Source organism: Bos grunniens, chromosome 6, assembly GCF_055505025.1.
Source record: "Bos grunniens cultivar Pamir isolate PY7600 chromosome 6, Bosgru_T2T1.0, whole genome shotgun sequence".
In the NCBI taxonomy this organism is placed as follows: domain Eukaryota; kingdom Metazoa; phylum Chordata; class Mammalia; order Artiodactyla; family Bovidae; genus Bos; species Bos grunniens.
Window position 1 is genome coordinate 99429712 of NC_141170.1, and position 26033 is coordinate 99455744.

Consider the following 26033-nt stretch of genomic DNA (forward strand, 5'->3'; position numbering starts at 1 on the left):
TAAATCAACTGCCAGAGAGAGTTTCTGTGTTTATCAAATAGCCAGTGTCAACCATGTACATTTTTCCTTTTTAGTGTTTTTTCAGTAGCAAAAACAATACAAATCTATACTAGTTAAGTGCTCTAGCAGACACGTTTGCACTGCCTGCCCCAACCCTGCCTTCTTGTTTGAAAGGACCTCAACCACTGACCCTGATGAAAGGATGAGCGTAGGCGGTCACGTTTGCGTCAGGAGACCCCGCCACAATCAAGACTGACAGGACAGTAGGGAGAGGGAGGGCGAAGGTGGGTATCTGACATGGGCTGAGCCCATTAGACTCTCTCCCTTCAAAATCAAAGGTAAAAGGCAATGCTCAGACTGTGTTAAACTTATTCGAGCGCCTTCTCTATACATAATTTATTCAGCCACACATTAAAGAATTAAATAAAATTATTTACTTTACAAGATAAATTCTATATTTGGTTTAAAAAAAGTACCCACCTGTATCCAAATACCCAATATCTAATATCTGTATCTAAAGTCATACACAAGCATCTAGATGAGTTTCTAGGTTCAATATCACCAATTTATTACATGCTTTTAAAGAAGATTTTAGTCCAAATTGCCTTTTAGTCACTACAAGTATGTCATAAATTTATCATTCTAGAATTTGCTTTTGTGTTTTATGGTTTGATGTTTAAAAAAATGTTCACTAGATTAAATGTTAAAATGCTGACAAAGTATCATGGCAACAGAGTCCTTTGGGTAAGAGACAAGTTAGAATCCAAAATACAAAACTATTTCAAACCTTTTTAAAGCTATTTTAACACTTTGGACAATAAGACACAAAAGAAAAAAAATCTTAAACCACACTTGCCCCATTTTTAGTTTAGTTCAGTCAAAAAAATCCTGGAAAACATATAAAAGCACTCATCCAAGAACATTCTTGTCATAAAACTTATAGTGCAAATAAGATTGGGTAAACACGGATATTTGTAGACAGAATGATCAAACCTCTAGATAGCTATTAACTGTGTGACTGGCAAATAGCAGAGGAGAATGAGACTGGTCTAGTTACATATTAATACATTTACAATGAACATTCTCTTCTTAAGTAAGTTGGACAATGCAGACAGTTTTGGTTATTTAAAGATCTTGTTTCCTTGGTAATTATTTACCTTTCATTGCCTACAACAGAAATTCTCATATGACGCAAACATCATATGATGAAGTAGAACTTTTTCAGGGCAAATTCTAAACACATGAGAGGCTGTCAGACTCTTGTAAAGGCAGGTAGTCAAAGTTTTTTTTAATCTTCAGTCTTTCATAATCATAATAAAGTATTAGGTGTTTGAAAAATGAACAAAGAACAGATTCTGTATATTTTGTGTTAATAGGACAAATTGCAAGGAGATCCAACCAGTCCATTCAGAAGGAGATCAGCCCTGGGATTTCTTTGGAAGGAATGATGCTAAAGCTGAAACTCCAGTACTTTGGCCACCTCATGCGAAGAGTTGACTCATTGGAAAAGACTCTAATGCTGGGAGGGGTTGGGGGCAGGAGAAGAAGAGGACGACGGAGGATGAGATGGCTGGATGACATCACTGACTCGATGGACATGAGTCTGAGTGAACTCCAGGAGTTGGTGATGGACAGGGAGGCCTGGCGTGCTGCGATTCATGGGGTCGCAAAGAGTCGGACACAACTGAGTGACTGAACTGAAGTACAATGAAACAGAAGAAGATTTCTGACATATAGAGACTCTGATTAATTCTGGGCACAACATGGCAAGGAGAGCAAAATGATAAAAGAATACACTGCAATATGCACTTTCTCCATGATCAAAAGACTTGTTTTATTTCATTGAACTGAAGTAGAGGACAAATAGGAGAGGGAAATGGCAACCCACTCCAGTGTTCTTGCCTGGAGAATCCCAGGGACGGTGGAGCCTGGTGGGCTTCCGTCTCTGGGGTCACACAGAGTAGGACACGACTGTAGTGCCTTAGCAGCAGCAGCAGCAGAGGACAAATATGTGTGAGTTCTTTAGCTGACTCATTGGAAAAGACCCTGATGCTGGGAAACATTGAAGGTAGGAAGAGAAGGGGACAACAGAGGATGAGATGGTTGGATGGCATCATCGACTCGATGGACATGAGTTTGAGCAAGCTCTGGGAGTTGGTGATGGACAGGGAAGCCTGGCTTGCTGCACTCCATGGGGTTGAAAAGAGTCAGACACGACTGAGCAAATGAACTGAACTGAGAGACGAACATCCATTTTTTAGAATTGTGATTGTTACTTCATTGCTTAACCTCACATTCTAGACAAAAACTTGGATTCATTGCATTTGCCTTTTGCATTTGGGCTTCCCTTGGGGGTTCAGGTGGTAAAGAATCCACCTACACTTAAAGAGGTTCTATAGTGGGTATACTACCCAACAGATGGACACTATACTATTTTACAAACTATAACCTTAAAAAGCTTCAGCTTCACGTATCCAGTTTAGAGACCAAGGCTATAGAAGCCCAAGTATTTATGTGGTAATTAGCCTCAATCATATATACATCTTGATAGTGTACTTATAACAATGTCCACCATAATTTTAAGATTGGTTTTGGCAAAAAAAAAAACACAATAAAAACAATGCCACATATAAACACTAGCTATTATCTTTTCAGTGTTTATAAGACATTTTGCTATTTGGATTTTTAATGATGAATTTGAAAGAATTAAAAGACATAAGACATGATTAAAGAAGTTGATAGAAATTGCAATGAAATCTCTTCTATGGAATAGTAGTAGCTATAAAAACACAAAAGCATCTGATTACTATAGCAGTCACTGCCTCAGGTGTGTTTGTACCTTAAATATTTTTGTGTACGATAAAGGAGTTGGGTTATTAGAACAATATTAACAGGTAAGGATGATGTGTATTATCTTGTACATTTCTAAGATACGAAGACTTTCTTACAGTCACAAGTCAGTCTATATGATGGTACAAGAAGATGCATCACACTTTAATGAGGAATGCAGAAAAAATATTAGTTCTAAGAATAATATGGATACATGATATAGGTAAGTTACATAGGCAAATTTTCATATTCCAAAAAATTATTTACTTTACTAAAAGATTTTAAAATTTCTTTAAATAATTGATGGTTCAAAATTCAGTACAGAAATAACCTTAAGGTTTCTAAATTCTGAAAGTGCACAGCATTTCTCACTTGGTGACATCACACTTCTATACACAAAGCATACTTGTATCTTACCAGACCAAGAAGGTATGCTCAGTTATATGTTGGCTTCTTTGTTTGCTATGTTATAGTTTGCAAATTATAGTTAGTGTTAAAGAGCTCAAAGTAAAGGCTATACCTTTAGTATATCAAAAGCCAAAAGCTTTCTATTATATAACTAAGCTGTATTAACTGATATAAAAATTATACCCTTGAGATATCATTTTTCTTTGCTAAATCTATTGCTGCTTTCTTTGAATAGGATCACCATCTCCAAGTCACTCTAAAACCTCATTTTTGTTATCTCATTAGTGGCAACGTTCAACTGTACTATACTCATAAATTCCACTGTCCTATCTGTATCCCATTACCACTTGCCTATTTCAGACACTCATTACTTTGAGCTTAGACTATAGCAATAGCTTTTTGTTTTCTCCAATTCTCTTTTCCTTTGGAAATCCATTTTATTCACAATATTGTTATATTAAAATATTTAAAACAAAGTTCTGATTACCACACCCATCCTGAGAAAACTTCCAAGGCTGCCTACAGGACAAAGTCCAAATTTCTCAGTTCAGCGCTTATGAACAGAACCAAACTACTTCAATTCCAACCACACTGGATCACATACTGTTTCCAGCGTATGTTCTGCCTAGTTCCTATAGTTTTCCCTACCTAAATAGGGATACCTAAATATATTTTCTCTATATTTTTGAGTGTTCAAATATTATCTATCTTTTGAGAATTCCTCCATGAAAGTTTCCCTTCCTACAGTCTCTGTACATCTCTCATGACAGCCATTTGGTCTGTTATAACACATACTAATTTGGCTTTCCTGGTGGCTCAAAGGCAAAGAATCTGCCTGTCAATGCAGGAGACATGGATTCGATCCCTGAGTTGGGAAGATCCTCTAGATAAGTGCATGGCAATCCACTCCAATATTCTTGCCTGGGAAATCCCATGGACAGAGGAGCCTAGGAGGCTACAGTCCAGAGGACCGCAAGAGTCAGACATGACTTAGAGACTAAAACCATTAATACATACTAATGTACCTGACTTTCATCAAGACTTTAAATGACTTATATAAAGGATCTGTATTTATCTCATCTATGAAACTCTTACAATGCTTAATTTAGTGTCTAGAATACATCTAACATATTTGCTGAGTAAACAGATTTCAGCATTGTGCCAAACCTAGAGTAACTAGTATGAGGGGCAAATACACTAAATGCCTCCTGGCCTTCTAGCTTGTGGCACCACTACCTATCAATACTTGTTAGTGTTATGGTACATAATTATCTTTTGTCAAAATACAGTATGAGGAAAAAGAAACAGCAACAGGAGTCATTTCCCTGGATTTTCTCCAGCATAGATACCAACCCAAAGGGCCCAGGAAAACTAGTTTATTTTAGGGCAAAGCTAGAGACCTCACTCTGTGACTGCAAATATGAAGGAATATTTAAGTACATCAAATCTCTGGGTGAGTCCATCCTTCCAGGCTTGTCTGCACCATTCCTTCCACAGTCATTCTTTTTCTCACTGAAAGACAAATCTGAGCATGCCACTTAACTGATTAAAATCCTTTAACAGTTTCTCACAGCCTATGGAATAAAACCTGGATTTCCTAGCACATTATACAACATTCTCTGTAAGTTACCTTTGCCTACATTAGTCTCACTTTCTAACCTCATATATTCCAGCCAAGTATACCCAGAGTACTTGTAATTCCCTTATTGTGTCTTCCTCACATTCTTTGCACCCACCCACTACGTGTTTTTTCAGTCTCAAGTGTCTTCTTTCTCTTCATCGCTCGGGTGACTTCCACTTGTCTTTTAAGACCTGTTTCAGGCATTATCTGGCTTAGATGACCATCCTAATATTCCCAAGGCTTTCTGAGTATGGCTCAGACATAGAGCATTTCACACAGTATGGCAATTATCTATCTCATTTGTCTGCCTTAGCCATAAGACTGAGTTCCTGTTGGGCAGGGGCTCTGATTTAACCAAGCAAAGTAGGTTCTCAGGCAGGACTGACTGGTTGTTTAAATAAGGTTGATGGAACTCACGAACTGGGGCAATGGATAGGTGTCAGAGAAACCAGGAGCTCTCCTGTGCCGGTAGCTCAATGGTAAAGAATCTGACTGTAATGCAGGAGATGTGGGTTCGATTCCTGGGTCAAGAAGATCCCCTGGAGATGGAACCCACTCCAGTATTCTTGCCTGGGAAATCCCATGTGCAGAGGAGTCTGGCAGGCTAGAGTCCATGGGGTTGCAAAAGAGTTGGACACCACTGAGCAACTGAACAACAATTGATGTACTTCTCAAAACTATTAATCCAGACAGTGGAGACATTCTTCAGTAGTGGCTACCATATACTCCCACATTATACAAGGTCCATTCAGCTGTAGTAATATACATGAATAGAAACTGTAATTCAAGTACCTTAAATCTAGATCCAAACAAGAATCTTACTAAGCCTCTTTATTATCACTTTGCTCTGAACACAAGTACCTCAATATTACTTTGAAGACTTTTTTAGAAATTAATTCTTCAGGACACAGAGACAAGAGCAAATCTAGCATTTACTAAGGATGAATAACATGGTGTAATAATGAAAACAACTGAATTTATGTGCTTTTTAAATTAAAAACGTAAGCTTGAGGTCTTTCCTATAGCTTCTGATATTTAAAAAAAGTTAAGAGTTTTAAAAATAAAGCTTCAAAACCAACCTTGACTTCAAGCAAATGAGAACAGACCTTCAAAGTATTTCTATTCATAGATAACAGTTAGACCCACATTATATGACTAGGACACTAAATATGAACTCTGAAATTTGGAACTGAAATATTTAGGATATTTGAAACGAAATCTTTAGAAATATTAAAGAAAACATGGAACAAAATAGAAAGCCCAGAGATAAATCCACGCACCTATGGACACCTTATCTTTGACAAAGGAGGCAAGAATATACAATGGAGAAAAGACAATCTCTTTAACAAGTGGTGCTGGGAAAACTGGTCAACCACTTGTAAAAGAATGAAACTAGAACACTTTCTAGGAGAAGGTGATGGCACCCCACTCCAGTACTCTTGCCTGGAAAATCCCATGGATGGAGGAGCCTGGTAGGCTGCAGTCCATGGGGTCGCGAAGAGTTGGACACAATTGAGCGACTTCCCTTTCACTTTTTACTTTCATGCATTGGAGAAGGAAATGGCAACCCACTCCAGTGTTCTTGCCTGGAGAACCCAAGGGACGGGGGATCCTGGTGGGCTGCCATCTATGGGGTCGCACAGAGTCGGACACGACTGAAGCGACTTAGCAGCAGCAGCAGCAGAACACTTTCTAACACTATACACAAAAATAAACTCAAAATGGATTAAAGATCTAAACGTAAGACCAGAGAACTATAAAACTCCTAGAGGAGAACATAGGCAAAACACTCCCCGACATACATCACAGAAGGATCCTCTATGATCCACCTCCCAGAATATTGGAAATAAATGCAAAAATAAACAAATGGGACCTAATTAAAATTAAAAGCTTCTGCACAACAAAGGAAACTATAAGCAAGGTGAAAAGACAGCCTTCAGAATGGGAGAAAATAATAGCAAATGAAGCAACTGACAAACAACTAATCTCAAAAATATACAAGCAACTCCTGCAGCTCAATTCCAGAAAAATAAATGACCCAATCAAAAAATAGGACAAAGAACTAAACAGACATTTCTCCAAAGAAGACATACAGATGGCTAACAAACACATGAAAAGATGCTCAACATCACTCATTATCAGAGAAATGCAAATCAAAACCACAATGAGGTACCATTTCACACCAGTCAGAATGGCTGTGATCCAAAAGTCTACAAGCAATAAATGCTGGATAGGGTGTGGAGAAAAGGGAACTCTCTTACACTGTTGGTGGGAATGCAAACTAGTACAGGGACTATGGAGAACAGTGTGGAGATTCCTTAAAAAACCTGGAAATAGAACTGCCTTATGACCCAGCAATCCCATTGCTGGGCATACGCAACGAAGAAACCAGAATTGAAAGAGACATATGTACCCCAATGTTCATAGCAGCACTGTTTACAATAGCCAGGACATGGAAGCAACCTAGATGTCCATCAGCAGATGAGTGGATAAGAAAGCTGTGGTACATATACACAATGGAGTATTCAGTTCAGTTCAGTCGCTCAGTCATGTCCGACTCTTTGCGACCCCATGAATCGCAGCATGCCAGGCCTCCCTGTCCATCACCAACTCCTGGAGTTCACCCAGATTCACGTCCAAGTCAGTGATGCCATCCAGCCATCTCATCCTCTGTCGTCCCCTTCTCCTCCTGCCCCCAATCCCTCCCAGCATCAGAGTCTTTTCCAATGAGTCAACTCTTCGCATGAGGTGGCCAAAGTACTGGAGTTTCAGCTTTAGCATCATTCCTTCCAAAGAAATCCCAAGGCTGATCTCCTTCAGAACAGACTGGTTGGATCTCCTTGCAGTCCAAGGGACTCTCAAGAGTCTTCTCCAACACCACAGTTCAAAAGCATCAATTCTTTGGCACTCAGCCTTCTTCACAGTCCAACTCTCACATCCATACATGACCACAGGAAAAACCATAGCCTTGACTAGACAGACCTTTGTTGGCAAAGTAATGTCTCTGCTTTTGAATATGCTATCTAGGTTGGTCATAACTTTCCTTCCAAGGAGTAAGCGTCTTTTAATTTCATGGCTGCAGTCACCATCTGCAGTGATTTTGGAGCCCAGAAAAATGAAGTCTGACACTGTTTCCCCATTGATTTCCCATGAAGTGATGGGACCAGATGCCATGATCTTCGTTTTCTGAATGTTGAGCTTTAAGCCAACTTTTTCACTCTCTACTTTCACTTTCATCAAGAGGCTTTTGAGTTCCTCTTCACTTTCTGCCATAAGGGTGGTGTCATCTGCATATCTGAGGTTATTGATATTTCTTCCGGCAATCTTGATTCTAGCTTGTGCTTCTTCCAGTCCAGCGTTTCTCATGATGTACTCTGCATATAAGTTAAATAATCAGGGTGACAATATACAGCCTTGACATACTCCTTTTCCTATTTGGAGCCAGTCTGTTGTTCCATGTCCAGTTCTAACTGTTGCTTCCTGACCTGCATACAAATTTCTCAAGAGGCAGGTCAGGTGGTCTGGTATCCCCATCTCTTTCAGAATTTTCCACAGTTTATTGTGATCCACACAGTCAAAGGCTTTGGCATAGTCAATAAAGTAGAAATAGATGTTTTTCTGGAATTCTCTTGCTTTTTCCATGATCCAGCGGATGTTGGCAATTTGGTCTCTGGTTCCTCTGCCTTTTCTAAAACCAGCTTGAACATCAGGAAGTTCACAGTTCACATATTGCTGAAGCCTGGCTTGGAGAATTTTGAGCATTACTTTACTAGCGTGTGAGATGAGTGCAATTGTGCAGTAATCACGATGTTGTGATCACTGACCTAGAGCCAGACATCCTGGAATGTGAAGTCAAGTGGGCCTTAGAAAGCATCACTATGAACAAAGCTAGTGGAGGTTATGGAATTCCAGTCGAGCTATTTCAAATCCTGAAAGATGATGCTGTGAAAGTGCTTCACTCAATATGCCAGCAATTTTGGAAAACTCAGTAGTGGCCACAGGACTGGAAAAGGTCAGTTTTCATTCCAATCCCAAAGAAAGGCAATGCCAAAGAATGCTCAAACTACCGCACAATTGCACAATGGAGTATTACTTAGCCATTAAAAAGAATACATTTGAATCAGTTCTAATGAGGTGGATGAAACTGGAGCCTATTATACAGAGTGAAGTAAGCCAGAAAGAAAAACACCAATACAGTATACTAACGCCTATATATGGACTTTAGAAAGATGGTAACGACAACCCTGTATGTGAGACAGCAAAAGAGACACAGATGTATAGAACAGTCTTTTGGACTCTGTGGGAGAGGGAGAGGGTGCATGACGGGAGAATGGCATTGAAACATGTATATCATATAAGAAATGAATTGCCAGTCCAGGTTCGATGCAGGATGCTTGGGGCTGGTGTACTGGGATGACCCAGAGGGATGGTACAGGGAGGGAGGTGGGAGGGGGGTTCAGGATGGGGAACACGTGTACACACCCGTGGTGGATTCATGTTGATGCATGGCAAAACCAATACAATATTGCAAAGCAATTAACCTCCAATTAAAATAAATAAATTTAAATTAAAAAAAAGAAAACAGCGGTTTAACTTGTGTATTATCTTTAAAACTATTAAATACTTATCAAATTTATGTACTACCTGAGGAACATTTTCTATTGCCTCTTTAAAATATTCAATTATTGTTTGCTCTGAAGTTTCCATTATGTACTGAAGGACAAAAATAACTGACCTGAACCTTTACCTAGATTAACAATTCATGTTTCCTTCTTATAAAAACAAAAAGAAAATAAGATTTCAACAAAACTTTGCTGTTTAGCCTCCCTGATATAAGCCGTTTAGCTCTACTATTGAGAATATGAACTAGATTATCTCTAGGGTTCCTTCATATTCTAAAGCTGGGATTATATCTCTATTCCAAGTGTATGAAGTCTGTCTTCATGTCCTCCAGCCTTCCTTGTCTAAATTCCCCTCCTCTCTTGGTCTCCTCCTAGGTTAGAGGCAGTTCTCATATTTTTGACATACTTCTCCTCACCTACAATCACAAAAACTGATAATAGATTAAAATATTATCTCTGTGATGGGGTTCAGGACACGTCACCCCAAATTACGACATCTTGACATACTGAATATTTTAAGCCGAAGGAATTTGAGAAATGTCATGTGCAGGAAGGATTTTCTGACCTTCCCATGCATCAGGTCATAAAACCTTCAATTGAGAGATGCCCTGCTTATATTCGGCTTCTCAGGTGGTGGTAGTGGTAAAGAACCTGTGTGCCAATGCAGGAGACATAAGAGATGCAAGTTGGATCCCTAGGCCGGGAAGATCCCCTGGAGGAGGGCATGGCAACCCATTCCCGTACTCTTGCCTGGAGAATTACAGACAGAGGAGCCTGGAGAGCTGTAGTCCACAGGGTCGCACATAGTGGGACATGATCGAAGTGACTTAGCTCACGTGCCCGCTCCTTATATTAATACTTAGAGGATAGGAACATCCTTATCTTCAAGACTGAGGAACACTAAGAGGAATCTGAATGGACAGGTCTTGCTAAGTTTTCCTTGGTTTACTACAAAAGTTTACAACGCTTAGCTCAAACCCCTTTTGCTCTATCACATTTTCCCATGGCTGTCTACTTTTCATCAGACCTAGCTTAAAAACACTCAGGTTTAGTCAATTCTTCACGTGTTCCTTATGAAGGCGCTTATGTCATATAAAACTTCTATTAAATAAAATCTGTATACTTTTCTGTTGTGAATTTGTCTTCTGTTATAGGGGTCCCTATAGAAAAGAACTTAGAAAAGTAGAGGAAAAAGGTACTTTTCTTTCCCTATGTGCATAGCAGAGTTCTAGGGAGGGGTAAGGCTGTCCTTTGAATTCACTGGTAGCTTATCTTGCTGAAGGATAACACTGCCTCCTTCCTTTTCATAAATGATCATTTTAATTATTTTACATAGGTGAAGAAAGACAACATGAAATTTAATTCTAGACAGAGTAAAATGTATGAGGAAAGCAAATTTTTCACCGATATAAAGATGTATCACCTATATGAAGAAGTGTATTAGCCAAATTTTCCTGCTTAATTGATCCATAAAAGCAGAGGATAAAAAAATGATTGTGTGTGTGCTCAGTCATCTCTGACTCTTTGCTACTCCATGGACTGTAGCCTGCCAGTCTTCTCTGTTCATGGAATTTTCCAGGCAAGCATACTGGAGTGGGTTGCCATTTCCTATACCAGGAGATGTTCCTGACCCAGGGACTCAATTTGTGTCTCCCATGTTTCCTGCTTTGGCAGGTGGATTCATTACCACTGAGCCACCTGGGAAGCATAAAAAATGACATAAGAAGACTATAAACAGTTAAATATTATATACAACACTTAAAAAGATAACTTTCTTAGGGGAAGAAAAAGATGTTACAGAGTTTCTGGTTTGGTTTTTTTTTCCTCCCTGCTGTACTGTATAGGACTATAATTTGTAGGCACTGGAGAAATAAAACTATTTAAAAAATATACTAGTGTTAAATATTTATTCATTTCTTAAACAGATAGGAAAAGTCATGTTAATCCCAGAGTTTAACTGAAAAATTAAGTTAGTCTACAAAAATGATTCCTTGAAAAAATATGAAGATTTCAACAGGCTTACTTTGTTAGTTTTAAAATTACAGCATCTTAGTGACAGTTTTGGAAAATTTTAATAAAACATACTTTGAAAGCATTAGATCTTATAAATTAAGTTACTACAGTAGGAAAGAACCTTTCTAACATGCTTCCTCTCTCAAAGCATTCCAAATTTTCTCTACAGTATTTAAAATAACTCATTTTTCTTTGATTCTGTGTCTGTGTCTGTATAAAGATAAGTAGTAGTCGTATTTAATTGGGATTAAGGCCCCTACACACAGAGGCACTGGAATCTACAGTTCAGTTTGTGTGTACGACCTGAAGAATGTATACCATGTATGGGACTTCCCAGGCAGTACAGTGGTAAAGAGTCCGCCTGCCAATGCAGGAGACACAGGAGATGTGAGTTTGATCCCTGGCTCCGGAAGATTCCCTGGAGTAGGAAATGGCAATCCATTCCAGTATTCTTGCCTGGAAAAACTGCATGGACAGAGAAGCCTCGCAGGCTATAGTCCACAGGGTTGCAAAAAGTCAGACACGACTGAGTACGTACAGACATACAGTGTATGAACACATAATTTGGAATCAATACACATCTCATTCAGTCAATAATTTATATTAAGTGACATATCTCAATCTTGTTTATGCTTGCTGAATAGTCCTATGAAAAGACCAAACAGCCACCTGCATAAAGCTTGGAGAATAAAGCTTGGAACATGTCCTGGCTATTATAAACAGTGCTGCGATGACCATCAGCAGATGAATGGATAAGAAAGTTGTGGTACATATACACAATGGAGTATTACTCAGCCATTAAAAAGAATACATTTGAATCAGTTCTAATGAGGTGGATGAAACTGGAGCCTATTATACAGAGTGAAGTAAGCCAGAAGGGAAAACACCAATAGAGTATACTAATGCATATATATGGAATTTAGAAAGATGGTAACAATAACCCTGTGTACGAGACAGCAAAAGAGACACTGATGTATAGAACAGTCTTATGGACTCTATGGGAGAGGGAGAGGGTGGGAAGATTTGGGAGAATGGCATTGAAACATGTAAAATATCATGTAAGAAACGAGTTGCCAGTCCAGGTTCGATGCACGATACTGGATGCTTGGGGCTAGTGCACTGGGACGACCCAGAGGGATGGTATGGGGAGGGAGGAGGGAGGAGGGTTCAGGATGGGGAACACATGTATCTCTGTGGCGGATTCATTTTGATATTTGGCAAAACTAATACAATTATGTAAAGTTTAAAAATAAAATAAAATTAGAAAAAAAAAAAAAAGCTTGGAACATGAGGCTAGCTCTACCAACTGTCAGTTATCTGCCCTTGCGAAAGTTGATCAGCCTTTTCAAGCCTCAGTTTCTTCATCAGTAAAATAGAGATATTATTTTATGCCACGCTTGGCACACTGTGAGAGCTTAATGATCACTATTATTGGAAGTCAATTCACTTATATCTATTGAATCTTAATAAATTATTCATTCTAAGTGTCTCTCATTTTAAAGAAACAGGTCAGGCATAAAACTGCCACCATGTACATTTTTGTATCTTCAACAGGACAGTGAAAAGTCTTTAACCAACAGCATAAATCTCTCATCGTGGATTTTTTTGAATAGTGATTACAGGTAGTTGAGTAATTAAAAGTATGTTAGTAACTCTAAACTCACACTGTAGAGATTTCTGACTGCCCCATACCTTCTGGCTTCAGTGACTATCTCCTTTGAGAAAAGATGATATCTCAGCAGAGCTGAATGATGTAAAGAGGCAGGCTATAAAAGATGTGGGGAGAAATATTCTAGGCAGGAGGAGCGAGGGCAAAGGCCTTGATGTATAAATATGCTTGGCCATTTTGGACCGGCAAGAAACCAGCAAGTACAGTAAGAGAGGAAATCAGAGGAGATAAAGTCACTGAAGCCAGGTCTCTGCCGAGTCCCAACCTTGAACCAAGAGTGGTAGGATGACATAAAGACACTCCTACGTTGGGCAACTCACCTATACTTATCAGAGAACAATGTTCAGGTGAGTTGCTCTGCTTTCTGCTGTTCTATTTATATTTATTCTGTATAAAATAAAGGAGAGTTTTAATAAAAATTAAAGTCAGACCACAAGCTTTGGAAAACTTGGATTGAATGTTCCTTTCATACTGTGTGTATTTAAAAATTTCAAGTGGTTAATTAAGTAGCTTGAAAGGAAATATCAGGAGTGTGGTGTATACATAAACTGTTTTAATTATTTTAGTAATAGTCCTTAACATTAGGATAAATCACTGTAAAATTATGCTTTTTTGGATGGTTTTATGAGTCAGTAAATAAAAGTAAAAGTAAAGTAAATATTGCTCAGTTGTGTCTGACTCTTTGTGACCCCATGGACTATGGCGTACCAGGTTCCTCCGTCCATGGGGTTTTCCAGGCAAGAACACTGGAGTGGGTTGCCATTTCCTTCTCCAATAACTAAAGGCTCAACCAAAAGAAACATAAACTATAACATTAAGAAACTAAAAGTACTTAAAACGTTTGAAATCATGGATAAGTAGAACTTGTACATCAGGGGTCCCTGACCAGTCAATTGGAACTGAATGCTTCTTTTGGGAGTCCACTCTACTCTGCTGAGGAACTCTTAGTACCCCTAATGCCCTAACACCAGAAACATGAACATTTATATTTTCCCCAAACTTGGGGTCTCACAGTCTAGGGAAAGTAGAAACTTTTCACAGAAAGATGGTGAGGTATCATTTGAAGTAGAAGGCTCTCAAAGTATTTTCAGTAATCTAAGATTCTAAGGATTGCTTCAGGAGTTCTGGAAATCTATGGCTTGAATTTCATTTTAAAATTTCATTTCAAAAACTGTGATTGAAAATATGCACATGAAAACTTATATGCCAGCTTCAGCATATAAGAAACCACCAACTTGCCAATCCTCATCCACATATAACCCTTATTTATAGTTAGTAAATGCTACAAATGTTAACTTACAAAGAAAATTAATTGTAAAAAATTTCTTCATTTATATTTTATATATTGAGATTCTAAGAAAGATTTTAAGAGGTAGTTACCTGGTTCAAAAAAACAAAAACAAAAACAGAAAATCATTTATCTAGATTTAAGAGTATAGAGAATCAAGACATGCTTTACAAAAATCTGATAGAGATGAAAATATAAGGAGAAAGACTAAACTATTACTACTTTGTAACTTTTTATATTTTAATGCCAAGCAAAACCACCAGAAATTATGGTACATTTAATAGTAAAATATCAGTGGAAAATACTTTAACATGTTCCCTATAAGCCAATATTTTGAAAATTATAATAAATAAAAGTTCAGAGTTGAGATCTGGTGAACTTTCCTCTCTAGGCTAAGAGGTAGATCAGGTAAACACTTACTTTTCATCTCTGCCAAAGTTTTATCTATGCCAGGAAGGATTCAAATTCCCCCAGGAGTACCAATATACACCAGAGAAACACAAAAACCAAGAAAATAGCCCACTATTCTGGTGTTGTTTGGAAAGTATTTTAAGCTCTCTGGTATGTAATGTTATCTTATGAAACATTATATTAATATTATGCAAGTCTGTTCTGGCACCAGTTTGAGATTTAGCTATCTGAATTCAGAGGAATCCCAAACATGTTCATTGTTTTTATCACATGCCCTTTAAATGAAAAGGAAGCAATGTGAATAAAGCAGTACCACCCTTTAAAACCAAATGTGTAAAGGATACTCTTCACTATTCCGGATGTCGACTACCAAGAGCTTTGGTTTACTGGACTTTGTCTTCTTGGTGGGTGTTTTGAAGTGGCCAGTCACTGTCAGCTCACACAAGTCAATCAGGTCCTCTGCTGAAATCCGGGGTGATACTTCCGACTTTAGGTCATTTAACGGAATGGATTCTCTTGACTGAAAAAAATGAACAAACAATACAAATATTGAGACTATTACAGAGAGACAAACTATAGCCAGTATAGAATATCTTCAAGTTTTTATATCAATCACTATAGCATATGGGAGAAATATAGAAATATGAGATATAGAAAACTATATCTCATTTTAGCAGTGTACTGTGTACCTATTTCCTATCACTGATGTTTACTTTTTTATTACTCACACATATTGTTGTTGTCTGGGAAAGACTAGGGATCTCTTCAAGAAAATTAGAGGTACCAAGGAAACATTTCATGCAAAGATGGGCTCATTAAAGGACAGAAATGGTAGGGACCTAACAGAAACAGAAGATATTAAGAAGAGGTGGCAAGAATACACAGAAGAACTTTACAAAAAAGATCTTCACGACCCAGATAATCACGATGGTGTGATCACTCACCTAGAGCCAGACATCCTGGAATGTGCAGTCAAGTAGGCCTTAGGAAGCATCACTATGAACAAAGCTAGTGGAGGTGATAGAATTTCAGCTGAACTATTTCAAATCCTAAAATATGATGCTATAAACGTGCTGCACTCAATATGCCAGCAAATTTGGAAAACTGAGCAGTGGCCACAGGACGGGAAAAGGTCAGTTTTCATTCCAATCCCAAAGAAAGGCAATGCCAAAGAATGCTCAAACTACCACACAATTGCACTCATCTCACACACTAAGCAAAGTAATGTGCAAAATTCTCCAAACCAGGCTTCAGTAATATGTGAACCATGAACTTGCAGATGTTCAAGCTGGTTGTAGAAAAGGCAGAGGAACCAGAGATCAAATTCCCAACATCCGCTGGACCATCGAAAAAGCAAGAAAAACATTCAGAAATACATCTTTTCTGCTTTATTGACTATGCCAAAGCCTTTGTGTGGATCACAATAAACTGTGGAAAATTCTGAAAGAGATGGGAATATCAGACCACCTGACCTGCCTCTTAAGAAACCTGTATGAAGGTCAGGAAGCAACAGTTAGAACTGGACATGGAAAAACAGACTGGCTCCAAATAGGAAAAGGAATATGTCAAGGCTGTATATTGTCACCCTGCTTATTTAACTTATATGTAGAATACATGAGAAATGCTGGGCTGGAAGAAGCACAAACTGGAATCAAGATTGCTGGGAGAAATATCAATAACCTCAGATATGCAGATGACACCACCCTTATGGCAGAAAGTGAAGAACTAAAAAGCCTCTTGATGAAAGTGAAAGAGGACAGTGAAAAGGTTGGCTTAAAGCTCAACATTCAGAAAACTAAGATCATGGCATCCGGTCTCGTCACTTCATGGCAAATAGATGGGGAAACAGTGGCTGACTTCATTTTTTGGGGCTTCAAAATCACTGTAGATGGTGATTGCAGCCATGAAATTAAAAGACGCTTGCTCCTTGGAGGGAAAGTTATGACCAACCTAGACAGCATATTAAAAAGCAGAGACATTACTTTGTCAACAAAGGTCCGTCTAGTCAAGGCTGAAGTTTTTCCAGGGGTCATGCATGGATGTGAGAGTTGAACTATAAAGAAAGCTGAGCGCCGAAGAATTGATGCTTTTGAACTGTGGTGCTGGAGAAGACTCTTGAGAGTTCTTGGACTGCAAGGAGATCCAACCAGTCCATTCTAAAGGAGGTCAGTCCTGGGTGTTCATTGGAAGGACTGATGTTGAAGCTGAAACTCCAATACTTTGGCCACCTGATGCGAAGAGCTGACTCATTTGAAAAGACCCTGATGCTGGGAAAGATTGAGGGCAGGAGGAGAAGAGGATGAGATGGTTGGATGGCATCACTGACTCAATGGACATGAGTTTGGGTAAACTCTGGGAATTGGTGATGGACAGGGAGGCCTGGCATGCTGCAGTTCATGGGGTTGCAGGGAGTCGGACACGACTGAGCAACTGAACTGAACTGAACTGAATACTGGAGTGGGTTGCCATTTCCTTCTCCAGGGAATTTTCCCAACCCAGGGATTGAACTCTTGTCTTTTGTGTCTCCCGTACTGCCAGGAAGATTTTTTTTTTTTTTTTTACCACTGAGCCACCTGGGAAAGCACACATAGGAAACCATTAATCTTTTCCTTCACTACAACTTCCGAGCTCAAATGTGATGCAAAGAAATGAGGTAGACTTTTCCTTATGAGAGCACTGTTTATCTTTAAAAACAACTCTTTTAAGAACATTTCATTTTTCAAGTATAATTACTGTTGTTGTAAATTGCATTAGTTAAAGTCTGGTAATATGAGAAATTGTTTTGTGACTCAGTATTGAACTTTTCTAACATGAGTTATGTTACTTATGAATGGTTGGGTGGAAATTAGATTCACAGAAATGAAGAACAACATAATGATTTCTTAGATAATTAAAGTAAATTGACAATGTATTTTAATTGTAAAGGAGATAAAATCAGACTCCAGACCACCGAACCTGTCTGTATATGTTTGTTATATGTCATAATACCGATTCAGACTTAAAAAAAAAATCACTCAGTTGTGTCTGACTCTTTGCGACCCCATGGACTATACAGTCCATGGAATTTTCTAGGACAGAATCCTGGAGTGGGTAGCCTTTCCCTTCTGCCTACAATGCAGGAGACCTGGGTTCAGTCCCTGGGTCAGGAAGATCTCCTGGAGGAGGAAATGGCAACTCACTCCAGTATTCTTGCCTGGAAAATCTCATTGACAGAGGAGCCTGGTAGACTACAGTCCATGGGGTTGCAAAGAGTCGGACACGGCTGAGCGACTTCACTTTCACTTTCTCCAGGAGATCTTCCCAATCTAGGATCAAACCCAGGTCTCCCACATTGCAGGCAGATTCTTTACTAGCTGAGCCAGGAGGGAAGCCCAATTCAGACTAAGGGCCATTCACAATTATTATTCATGTTATTTGGTAGGCAGGAGGATCCTCTACCCTTCACAAAAGGTGACACAATACATCTCAATTCAACATAAACTTGCTGAACACTAGTAGCCACTCTTGAAAACTTTTTTAACATAATTTGAAAATTTAAGAACTTTCAAAATTCACTTGATTTAAAATATGGGGATTCAAATAATTTTTACTTATATGCTTAATATGCTTCCAAGATTGAGTCTATTATCTCATTTGCTTATTTTCTCTCTTTCCTCAATTTCATAGTGGGACTCCACATATATAATTTCCAATTTAGACTTTCTAGGCAGGAGAGAATAAAGCCTATGAATCACATAACAGACAAGACTTATTTTGAAAAAAAAAAAATTGTCCTCAATTGTTTTTGGAGTTTGAATGTCAGCCCTCATCCCTTGGGTTTCTGTGACTATGCATGCTATAAATTCTTTAGTAGTAAGAGTAAAGCACTTGTTCTCTCACTTTATTAGCTTTTAAACAGAAATGGAAGTTGCTAAGTTTTATGAGTTTATTGCACTTAATCAAAAATAGGAATTAGGAATTTTTTTAGTATTAGAAATTAAATCTATTTAAACATTCTGAAATTAAAACTGCTTCAGAAAGATTAGTTTTAAAATCAGCAAGTCATACAATCAATGCTTCTATCTTCTTTTGCATTAGATTGCAGGCTCTATAGGTATTTTCCTCAGCCTTCACCTGAAGCTGTACATTTATGAAGATAAAATAAAGAACTCTTGATTACTCTAGTTCTGCTTTCAGTCATTCAGTGCTGAATGGGGCTTTTCTAAAAGAGGTTTTGTCTGAACGGAAGGTGTGCCTGACTGATGAAGGAAAGAATTTGACTAAAGTATTCTCTATGAAGAACTGACTGATGAAAGAGATTTGACCTTGGCGTTGGTTCCAATCAAATGCATCATTTGTGAGGAGTTTCTTCAAAGAAAAGACTGATTGCCTTATGAAATGGTAAGAAAAGAAGGAAACAGGAGTCACTGACAAGTTCATAACTTTCTGAAATTTCAGTGTGTATCATCAAAGAACTTTAATATGTTGCAAGCATGTTCGTCTACAAATCAAATTTAGGAGATTAGTAAATTATACTTAGGAAAAATTATACAACTTTGCTTTATGAAGAAAATAATTATAATACTAAAAAATTCAGAATATAGTTTTTCTTTTATTAGACAGTTTTATACACAATTTCACTATTCACTGTACAATTTCCACTTAGAGGCATAAAAGTAAAACTTCCTTTATAAAATTTAAACCTTCTTTAGTATCATTGATATTGATATTTTCCTGTATGAGTAGGATTTCAAATTCACAGAACATTGTTTATGGACAATGGACAAGAATTGAGGATAACTACAGAACAACTCTGAAAATTTCTATTATCATTTATGCCTAAGAACGTGTACATACAATGCACATTAAATTTAGATGTCCAAATATCAGAAATCAATTGGAATGAGAATGACTTTAAAAAAAATAATATTCCATTTCCAAACTAGAGTCAAAATTTATTTAGCAATGTTACTGACAAAAACTATCTTTCAGTAGAGTGAATTCTCTGAAAGGGCTATCTAAATGTGTTAGTGATAACGCGGAGCAAGCAAGCAAAAATCCAAACCTGGTAACATGACAGTTATTTTCCTGTGTCCATTAAACTACTAGGAGAATCACTCTGTCATGGTACCTAAGAGTCTGATATGGCAGACTTGACTTTTTTTGGTATATGGTGTTAGAGAATGTTCTGTTGTTTTTTTTTTTTTTTTAACATGTAGCTATTCAGTTTTCTTGGTACCACTTATTGAAGAAACTCTATTTTTGTCACTTTTGTAGTAGGTTAATTGACTACAGGTGCCTGGGGATAGTTCTGGGTTCTCTATTCTGTTCCATTGATCTATGTCTCTGCTTTTGTGCCAGTACCAGGTTTGATTACTGTAGCGTTGCAGTATAATCTGAAGTCAGGGAGCATGATTCCTCCTACTCTGTTTTTCTTTTCTAAGATTGTTTTTACTATTTGGGGTCTTTTGTGTTTCTATACAAATTTTAAAATTATTTGTTCTAGTTCTGTGAAAAATGCCATTGGTATCTTGATAGGGATTGAATCTGTAGGTTGCCTTGGGAAGTATAATCGTTTTAACAATGTTAATTCTTTCAATCCAAGAACATGGTATATCTTTTCATCTGTTTGTGACATCGTCAATTTCTTTCATCAGTGTCTTATAGTTTTTCAAGTACAGGTCTTTTACCTCCTTGAAAGAAAGTGAAAAGTGAAAGTGAAGTTGCTTAGTCGTGTCAGACGCTTTGCGACCCCCTGGACTGTAGCCTACGAGGCTCCTTCATCCATGGGATTTTTACAGGCAAGAATACTGGAGTGGGTTGCCATTTCCTTCTCCAGGAGATCTTCCTGACCCAGGGATTGAACCTGGGTCTCCCACATTGTAGGCAGACGCTTTACTGTCTGAGCCACCAGGGAAGTCCTTTACCTCCTTAGGTAGGTTTATTCCTTATTTATTATTTTATTCTTTTTGATTCAGTGGTAAATGGGATTGTTTCCTTAATTTTGATAGTTCACTGTTAGTGTATAGAAATGTAATAGATTTTTATGTATTAATTTTGTACCTGCAACTTTACCAAATTCATGAGCTCTAGTAGTTTTCTGATGGTGTCTTTAGGATTTTCTATTATAGTATCATGTCGTCTGCTAACAGTGATACTTCTTCCTTTCTAATTTTAATTCCTTTCATTTCTTTCTCTTGTCTGATATCTATGGTTAGGACTTGCAATACTATGCTGAATAAAAGTGGTGAGAGTGGGAATCCTTATCTTGTTCCTGATCTTAGAGGAAATGGTTTTAGCTTTTCATTGTTGAGTTAGTTGTGGGTTTGTCATATATGGCCTTTTTTATGTTGAGGTATTTCCCTTTATGTCCACCTTCTGGAGAGCAGTTTTTAAAATCATAAATGGATGTTGAATTATATCAAAAGCCTTTTCTATATATTTTGAGAATATCATATGGTTTTATTCTTTAATTTGTTAATGTGATCATCACACTTACTGATTTGCAAACACTTAAAAATCCTTGTATCCCTGGAAATATTAACTATGAGAATAAAGAACCAGTGTCTAGAACACTCCTCCCATATTTTCTGTCACATATCCTGGCACTAACTTCAACTTAGTTACCAAGGACAGAAATCTGAAAACCACTGCAGACTTTTCATCCTTCCTTACTTCTCATTCCTATATAACAAATCCCCAAGTTTCATCAAAATAACTCTTGAATCTGAATCTGTTCCCTGATTTACTGCCCTACTTCAGGACTTCTACCATCCCTCAAACGGACTGGAGAAGCTGTTTGCCCCTCTTGCTATTTCTTTTTTTCCTCTAATATTCTCTTCACATAAAGTCATCCCTTCTAATCCATATTCCAAATGCCACTTGAGTTAAAATAAAAACCTGATCAGGCTTCCCTGGTGACTCAGATAGTAAAGAATCTGCCTGCAATGAAGGGGACCTGGATTTGATCCCTGGGTCAGGAAGATCCCCTGGAAAAAGGAATGGCAACCCACTCCAGTATTCTTCCCTGGGAAGTTCCATGGACAGAGGATCCTGGGAGGTCGCAGTCCCTGGGGTCATAAAGAATCGGACACAACTGAGCAGCTAACATACACTTAAAAATCTGATCATGTAGATTTTTATAATTAAGAACACCTCACTGGTTTCTAGACATTGATGGAGTGAAATCCAAATTCTTTGGTATAGAATATAAAGTCTTTTATGAATTGGTATCAGTCTATAGTAGGCAAGAGACCATAGGCTTTGGGGTCAGATTACCAGGACTCAAATTTTGGCCAGCCCACTCACAGTGTATGATTTTGGACATGATACTTAAACTCTCTGCCTAATTTCTTCATCTATAAAGTGGGATAACAGCAGTTATCTAAATCCTCCTGGGCTGCTGTAAGAACTAAATGTTAATCTCTATAGAACATTTAGAATAGTGTCTGACACACTGTCAGAGTTTAATAAAAGCTTGGTATCTTTCACCTTTTTTCTCACCCCTCACCACCTTGTACCTCGTGCTTTGGCATTAGCAGACTATCTGCCTTTTTATACCACTGTGCCACCTTTGCCCATGTTGCTTCCTCTGCTTAGAATGCCACACCTTGTCCACTTAATAAATACCTGCTCACCTTACAAGTATCAGTTCAAACATTACTCTCTCTGTGAAGAAAGTCTTTTTAACCTCTGACAGGCTCATTTAGTTTCTTTCCTGTGTCCCCACAGGTATCTGGTACATGTCTTTATTGTAATAGGATTATTTACTTCCACCAGACTAACAGCTCCTCAAAGACAAGGAAAGTTACTTTTACACCTACAATCTCCCCAGGTTTCAGCATATTATCTGACACATAATATATTTGTTGAATACAAATGAATAAAATAGTATTTCTAAATTTTCTATTACTTTTCCTGAGTAATTTTGTGCTATGGGGTATGTACACGTTTTCCCAAAACATGTACATACCTGTATCATAGTAATTACTATATTTGTAATTGATTATCTGTTTCTTCACTTGAATTACAAAATCCTTAAATACAGGTTCTACGTCTTTTCGTATTTGTATCTCCAAAAGACAGCACAAGGTCTGGCACCAAAAATTGTTAATAGGTGTTTAATGAATGAATGAGTGAATAAAAATGTGATTAAATAACATTAGCAAAGCTATTTGTCTGGATCACTAGACAGACTCTTCAGGGATGGTAAATCATCCGATTCTCTAGCCTCTGGGCTCTGTGATGGTTAATCAAGAATACTGAAACCCATGTCTGCCTCAATAATTTCTCACAGCCATCTCTCTTTTCCTCAACTGAAAAACTGAAGATGCCAGCTGCTACCATATAAGCTTACAAAACATACTCTAATTAATTGAAAGACTTAGATGAATATAAAGAAGGAAAAAATAAACAGACAACAAAACTATCCTAGTAAAGTAGGTAATTTAATGATAATAAAAAATATGAATGAAGGAAAAAATAGATAAATACTAGAGCTGAAACTTAGGGGAATATCAATAAAACTAGAAAAGCTGTATATGAACCATGTGCATGATAATAAATGAGAAAAATATAAGTAAATATGCTTCTCTTTTTCCTTCTCTCTGTATTTTCTTTATATCTCTCTTTTCTATATATCTTTCTAATTGTCTATAAATGAGAAAAATATAAGCATGTAAAAATATTTGAAAGAATAACTGATTCCAAATATTTTCAAAAGAACAGAAAATCTGAATAGACCTATATATTCATAGACCAAGGTAAAGTTGAGGAGAATGATAAACTCTGTGTGCACTTTACAATACAACAGACTATTTACAAAATCTAAATAGACTTTGTAAATACAACTAAATAGACTGTGTAAAAACAGGTAAGATTTTAAAGTTTTTAAACAATTGCTTTAAAGAGAGGTGCCAAACAGTTTTCCCCTAAGCACTTCTATCTTATAACTATTTCAAAGCAAAGAAAACATTGAAAGGTCATTTATGAAGCATCCTTAACCTAATACTTAAATCTAACAAAAATGGCATCAAACACAAATGCATGCACAACCCTCAATATTCCTTATGAATATAGATTCTTTCAAAAAATCTCAAAACTAGAGAATTGAATGCAGTAGAAATTTAAAAGAATGGCGTATTATGACCAAACGGGATATTCCAGGAATGAAGGATGGCTCAATAGAAGGACGATTTGAAAAGTAATTCATCACCTTTAATTAGTCAAAGGAGACAAAGTATGTAATTCATCATTGTAGGTGACACAAAGCCATATGTGACAAAACTTCACATTTATTTCCAATTTTAGAAAAAGAAAAACTCATGGTAAACACATATCAGAAGGAAAGCTAATCTGAGCGATGAAAGATTTCATTAAGACAGATGTTCTTCATCTCAAATATTTGACATTCTACTTAATGATGAACCATATAGGCAGACTTATTGTGAAAAAAATGTATCTCTTAGATAATACAATAGTCTTAGAAAATCCAGACTGCTCAGAGGAAAGTCTAATAAAACTGGTAAGAATTCGGTAAAGTTTTAGTCACAATATATATACAACAAAATTGTTAGCTATTTTCAACAGCAGCAGAAGCCAGTCAAAAAACTCAAGGAACATAAGCTTTCAATTGCAATGTCAAAATATTCCTCCAAAACAAAATACTTAGAAATAAAAATAATATTTAAAGAAAATGAAACAGTTTTGTGATGGGCATTAGAAAAACCTGAGACACATAAAATGCTATCTGGAAAGAAAGATTCAGTATTAGAAGACCTTTATTTCCTCTTCAAACAATGTATTAATATATTACAATTTAATCAAAACTCTAAAAGGATATTTCTTTTTTATTTTGAAACAAAAACTCTAAAGTTCATTTGTCTAAATAGGTGAGAATGTCAAGGAAACAATGAAAAATAATAAAATACATTGTCATATGCTAAAACCGTATAAAATATCACCACATGATATTGCACTAGAATTGACTAGGAGACTAATAGGCCATAATGGGGTGTATAGACAGACCTCAATAAATGAAAGAATGCTGTAAAAGAATAGGATTCCATATCAAATCACTGGAGAAAATGGTATATAATTTAGGATATAATGTAGGCATCATTTATTACCTAGAATAAAATAAAATCATGTTTCTATCCTATACTACAAAGCAAAATGATTTGTAAGTTGAACAAAAATTATATGTAAAAAGTAGAATCACAAAAGAGTAAGAATTGATGACTTAAATTAATTTCAAGCATATAGCAAAAGCTGAACTCTTAAATAAGAGAAATATATGTGAAAAATAAAAATTTAAGATGTCCTTAATATATAAAGAACTCTTTTAATCAATAAGGCAAACCAATAAGAAAAAACAGCCTGCTTAGTTAAAATGAAGGGAGGGGAGATATACACATATACTTGACAAAATAAACACAAATAAGTAAAGAAAAAGTTTTTACCTCGATCACAGATATACAAAAAACATGTATAACCAAAGACATAGAAAAAGTAGCTAAGTGTTCTAGATATCTTTTGCTTGTCTCCCCAGATTCACTCTCCATTGGTTCCTGCCTGTTCTCTACTGGTGGGAGGCCTCTGTTTGGACCTAGAAGAGAGACCCCAGGTCCTCTGGCTTTCAAGGTGGTTCAGACAATAGAAAGAGCAGGTCAAGGTAATATAATCCCTTGGTTCTGTACTTGAAAATTCACCTTGATTTAGTTATGTTTGTTGACCAAAAGTCACTTTTCCTCTCAAAATGGCTTTCTCAATCTGCTTTTCATTTCCCGTGTTCTGATCAGTGCTATTGCTAATTTTCATAATTTACTGCATTATTTCTCATATTTTCACCAACATTTCACCATCATCTTTGTAACTATTATCTCTCTAAATAAACTGTTCTTGAATTATCCTGATGTGAGTGTATAATCTTTTGCTGTTGGTTGAACTCTGACAGAAAGCATGTAGGGAAGAACTCAAAAACACATTATGTTTTAAGGCACATGAAAAGATGCTCAACATCAGTAATTATTAGAGAAATACAAATCAAAACTACAATGAGGCACCACCTCACACTTGTCAGAATGGCCCTCCCTAAAAAAATCTACAAATACTAAATGTCAGAGAGGGTGTGGAAAAAAGGGAACCCTTGTACACTGTTGGTGGGAATGTAACTTGGTGCAGCCACTGTGGAAA

General features: G+C 37.1%; 1 protein-coding gene across 9 annotated transcripts in view; it reads right to left on the minus strand.

Annotated features, from left to right (window-relative positions):
* Positions 1-26033, minus strand: part of TBCK (TBC1 domain containing kinase) — a 209668-nt gene that overhangs the window by 34037 nt on the left and 149598 nt on the right. For all 9 annotated transcript variants that reach the window (XR_015165799.1, XR_015165800.1, XR_015165794.1 and 6 more), the window contains one exon: positions 15206-15381. Coding sequence is in view for 6 of the 9 variants with exons in the window: in XM_086406952.1 (XP_086263078.1) it covers positions 15206-15381 (176 nt within the window). In the remaining 3 variants the exon portion in view is untranslated. The remainder of the gene's footprint in view (positions 1-15205; positions 15382-26033) is intronic.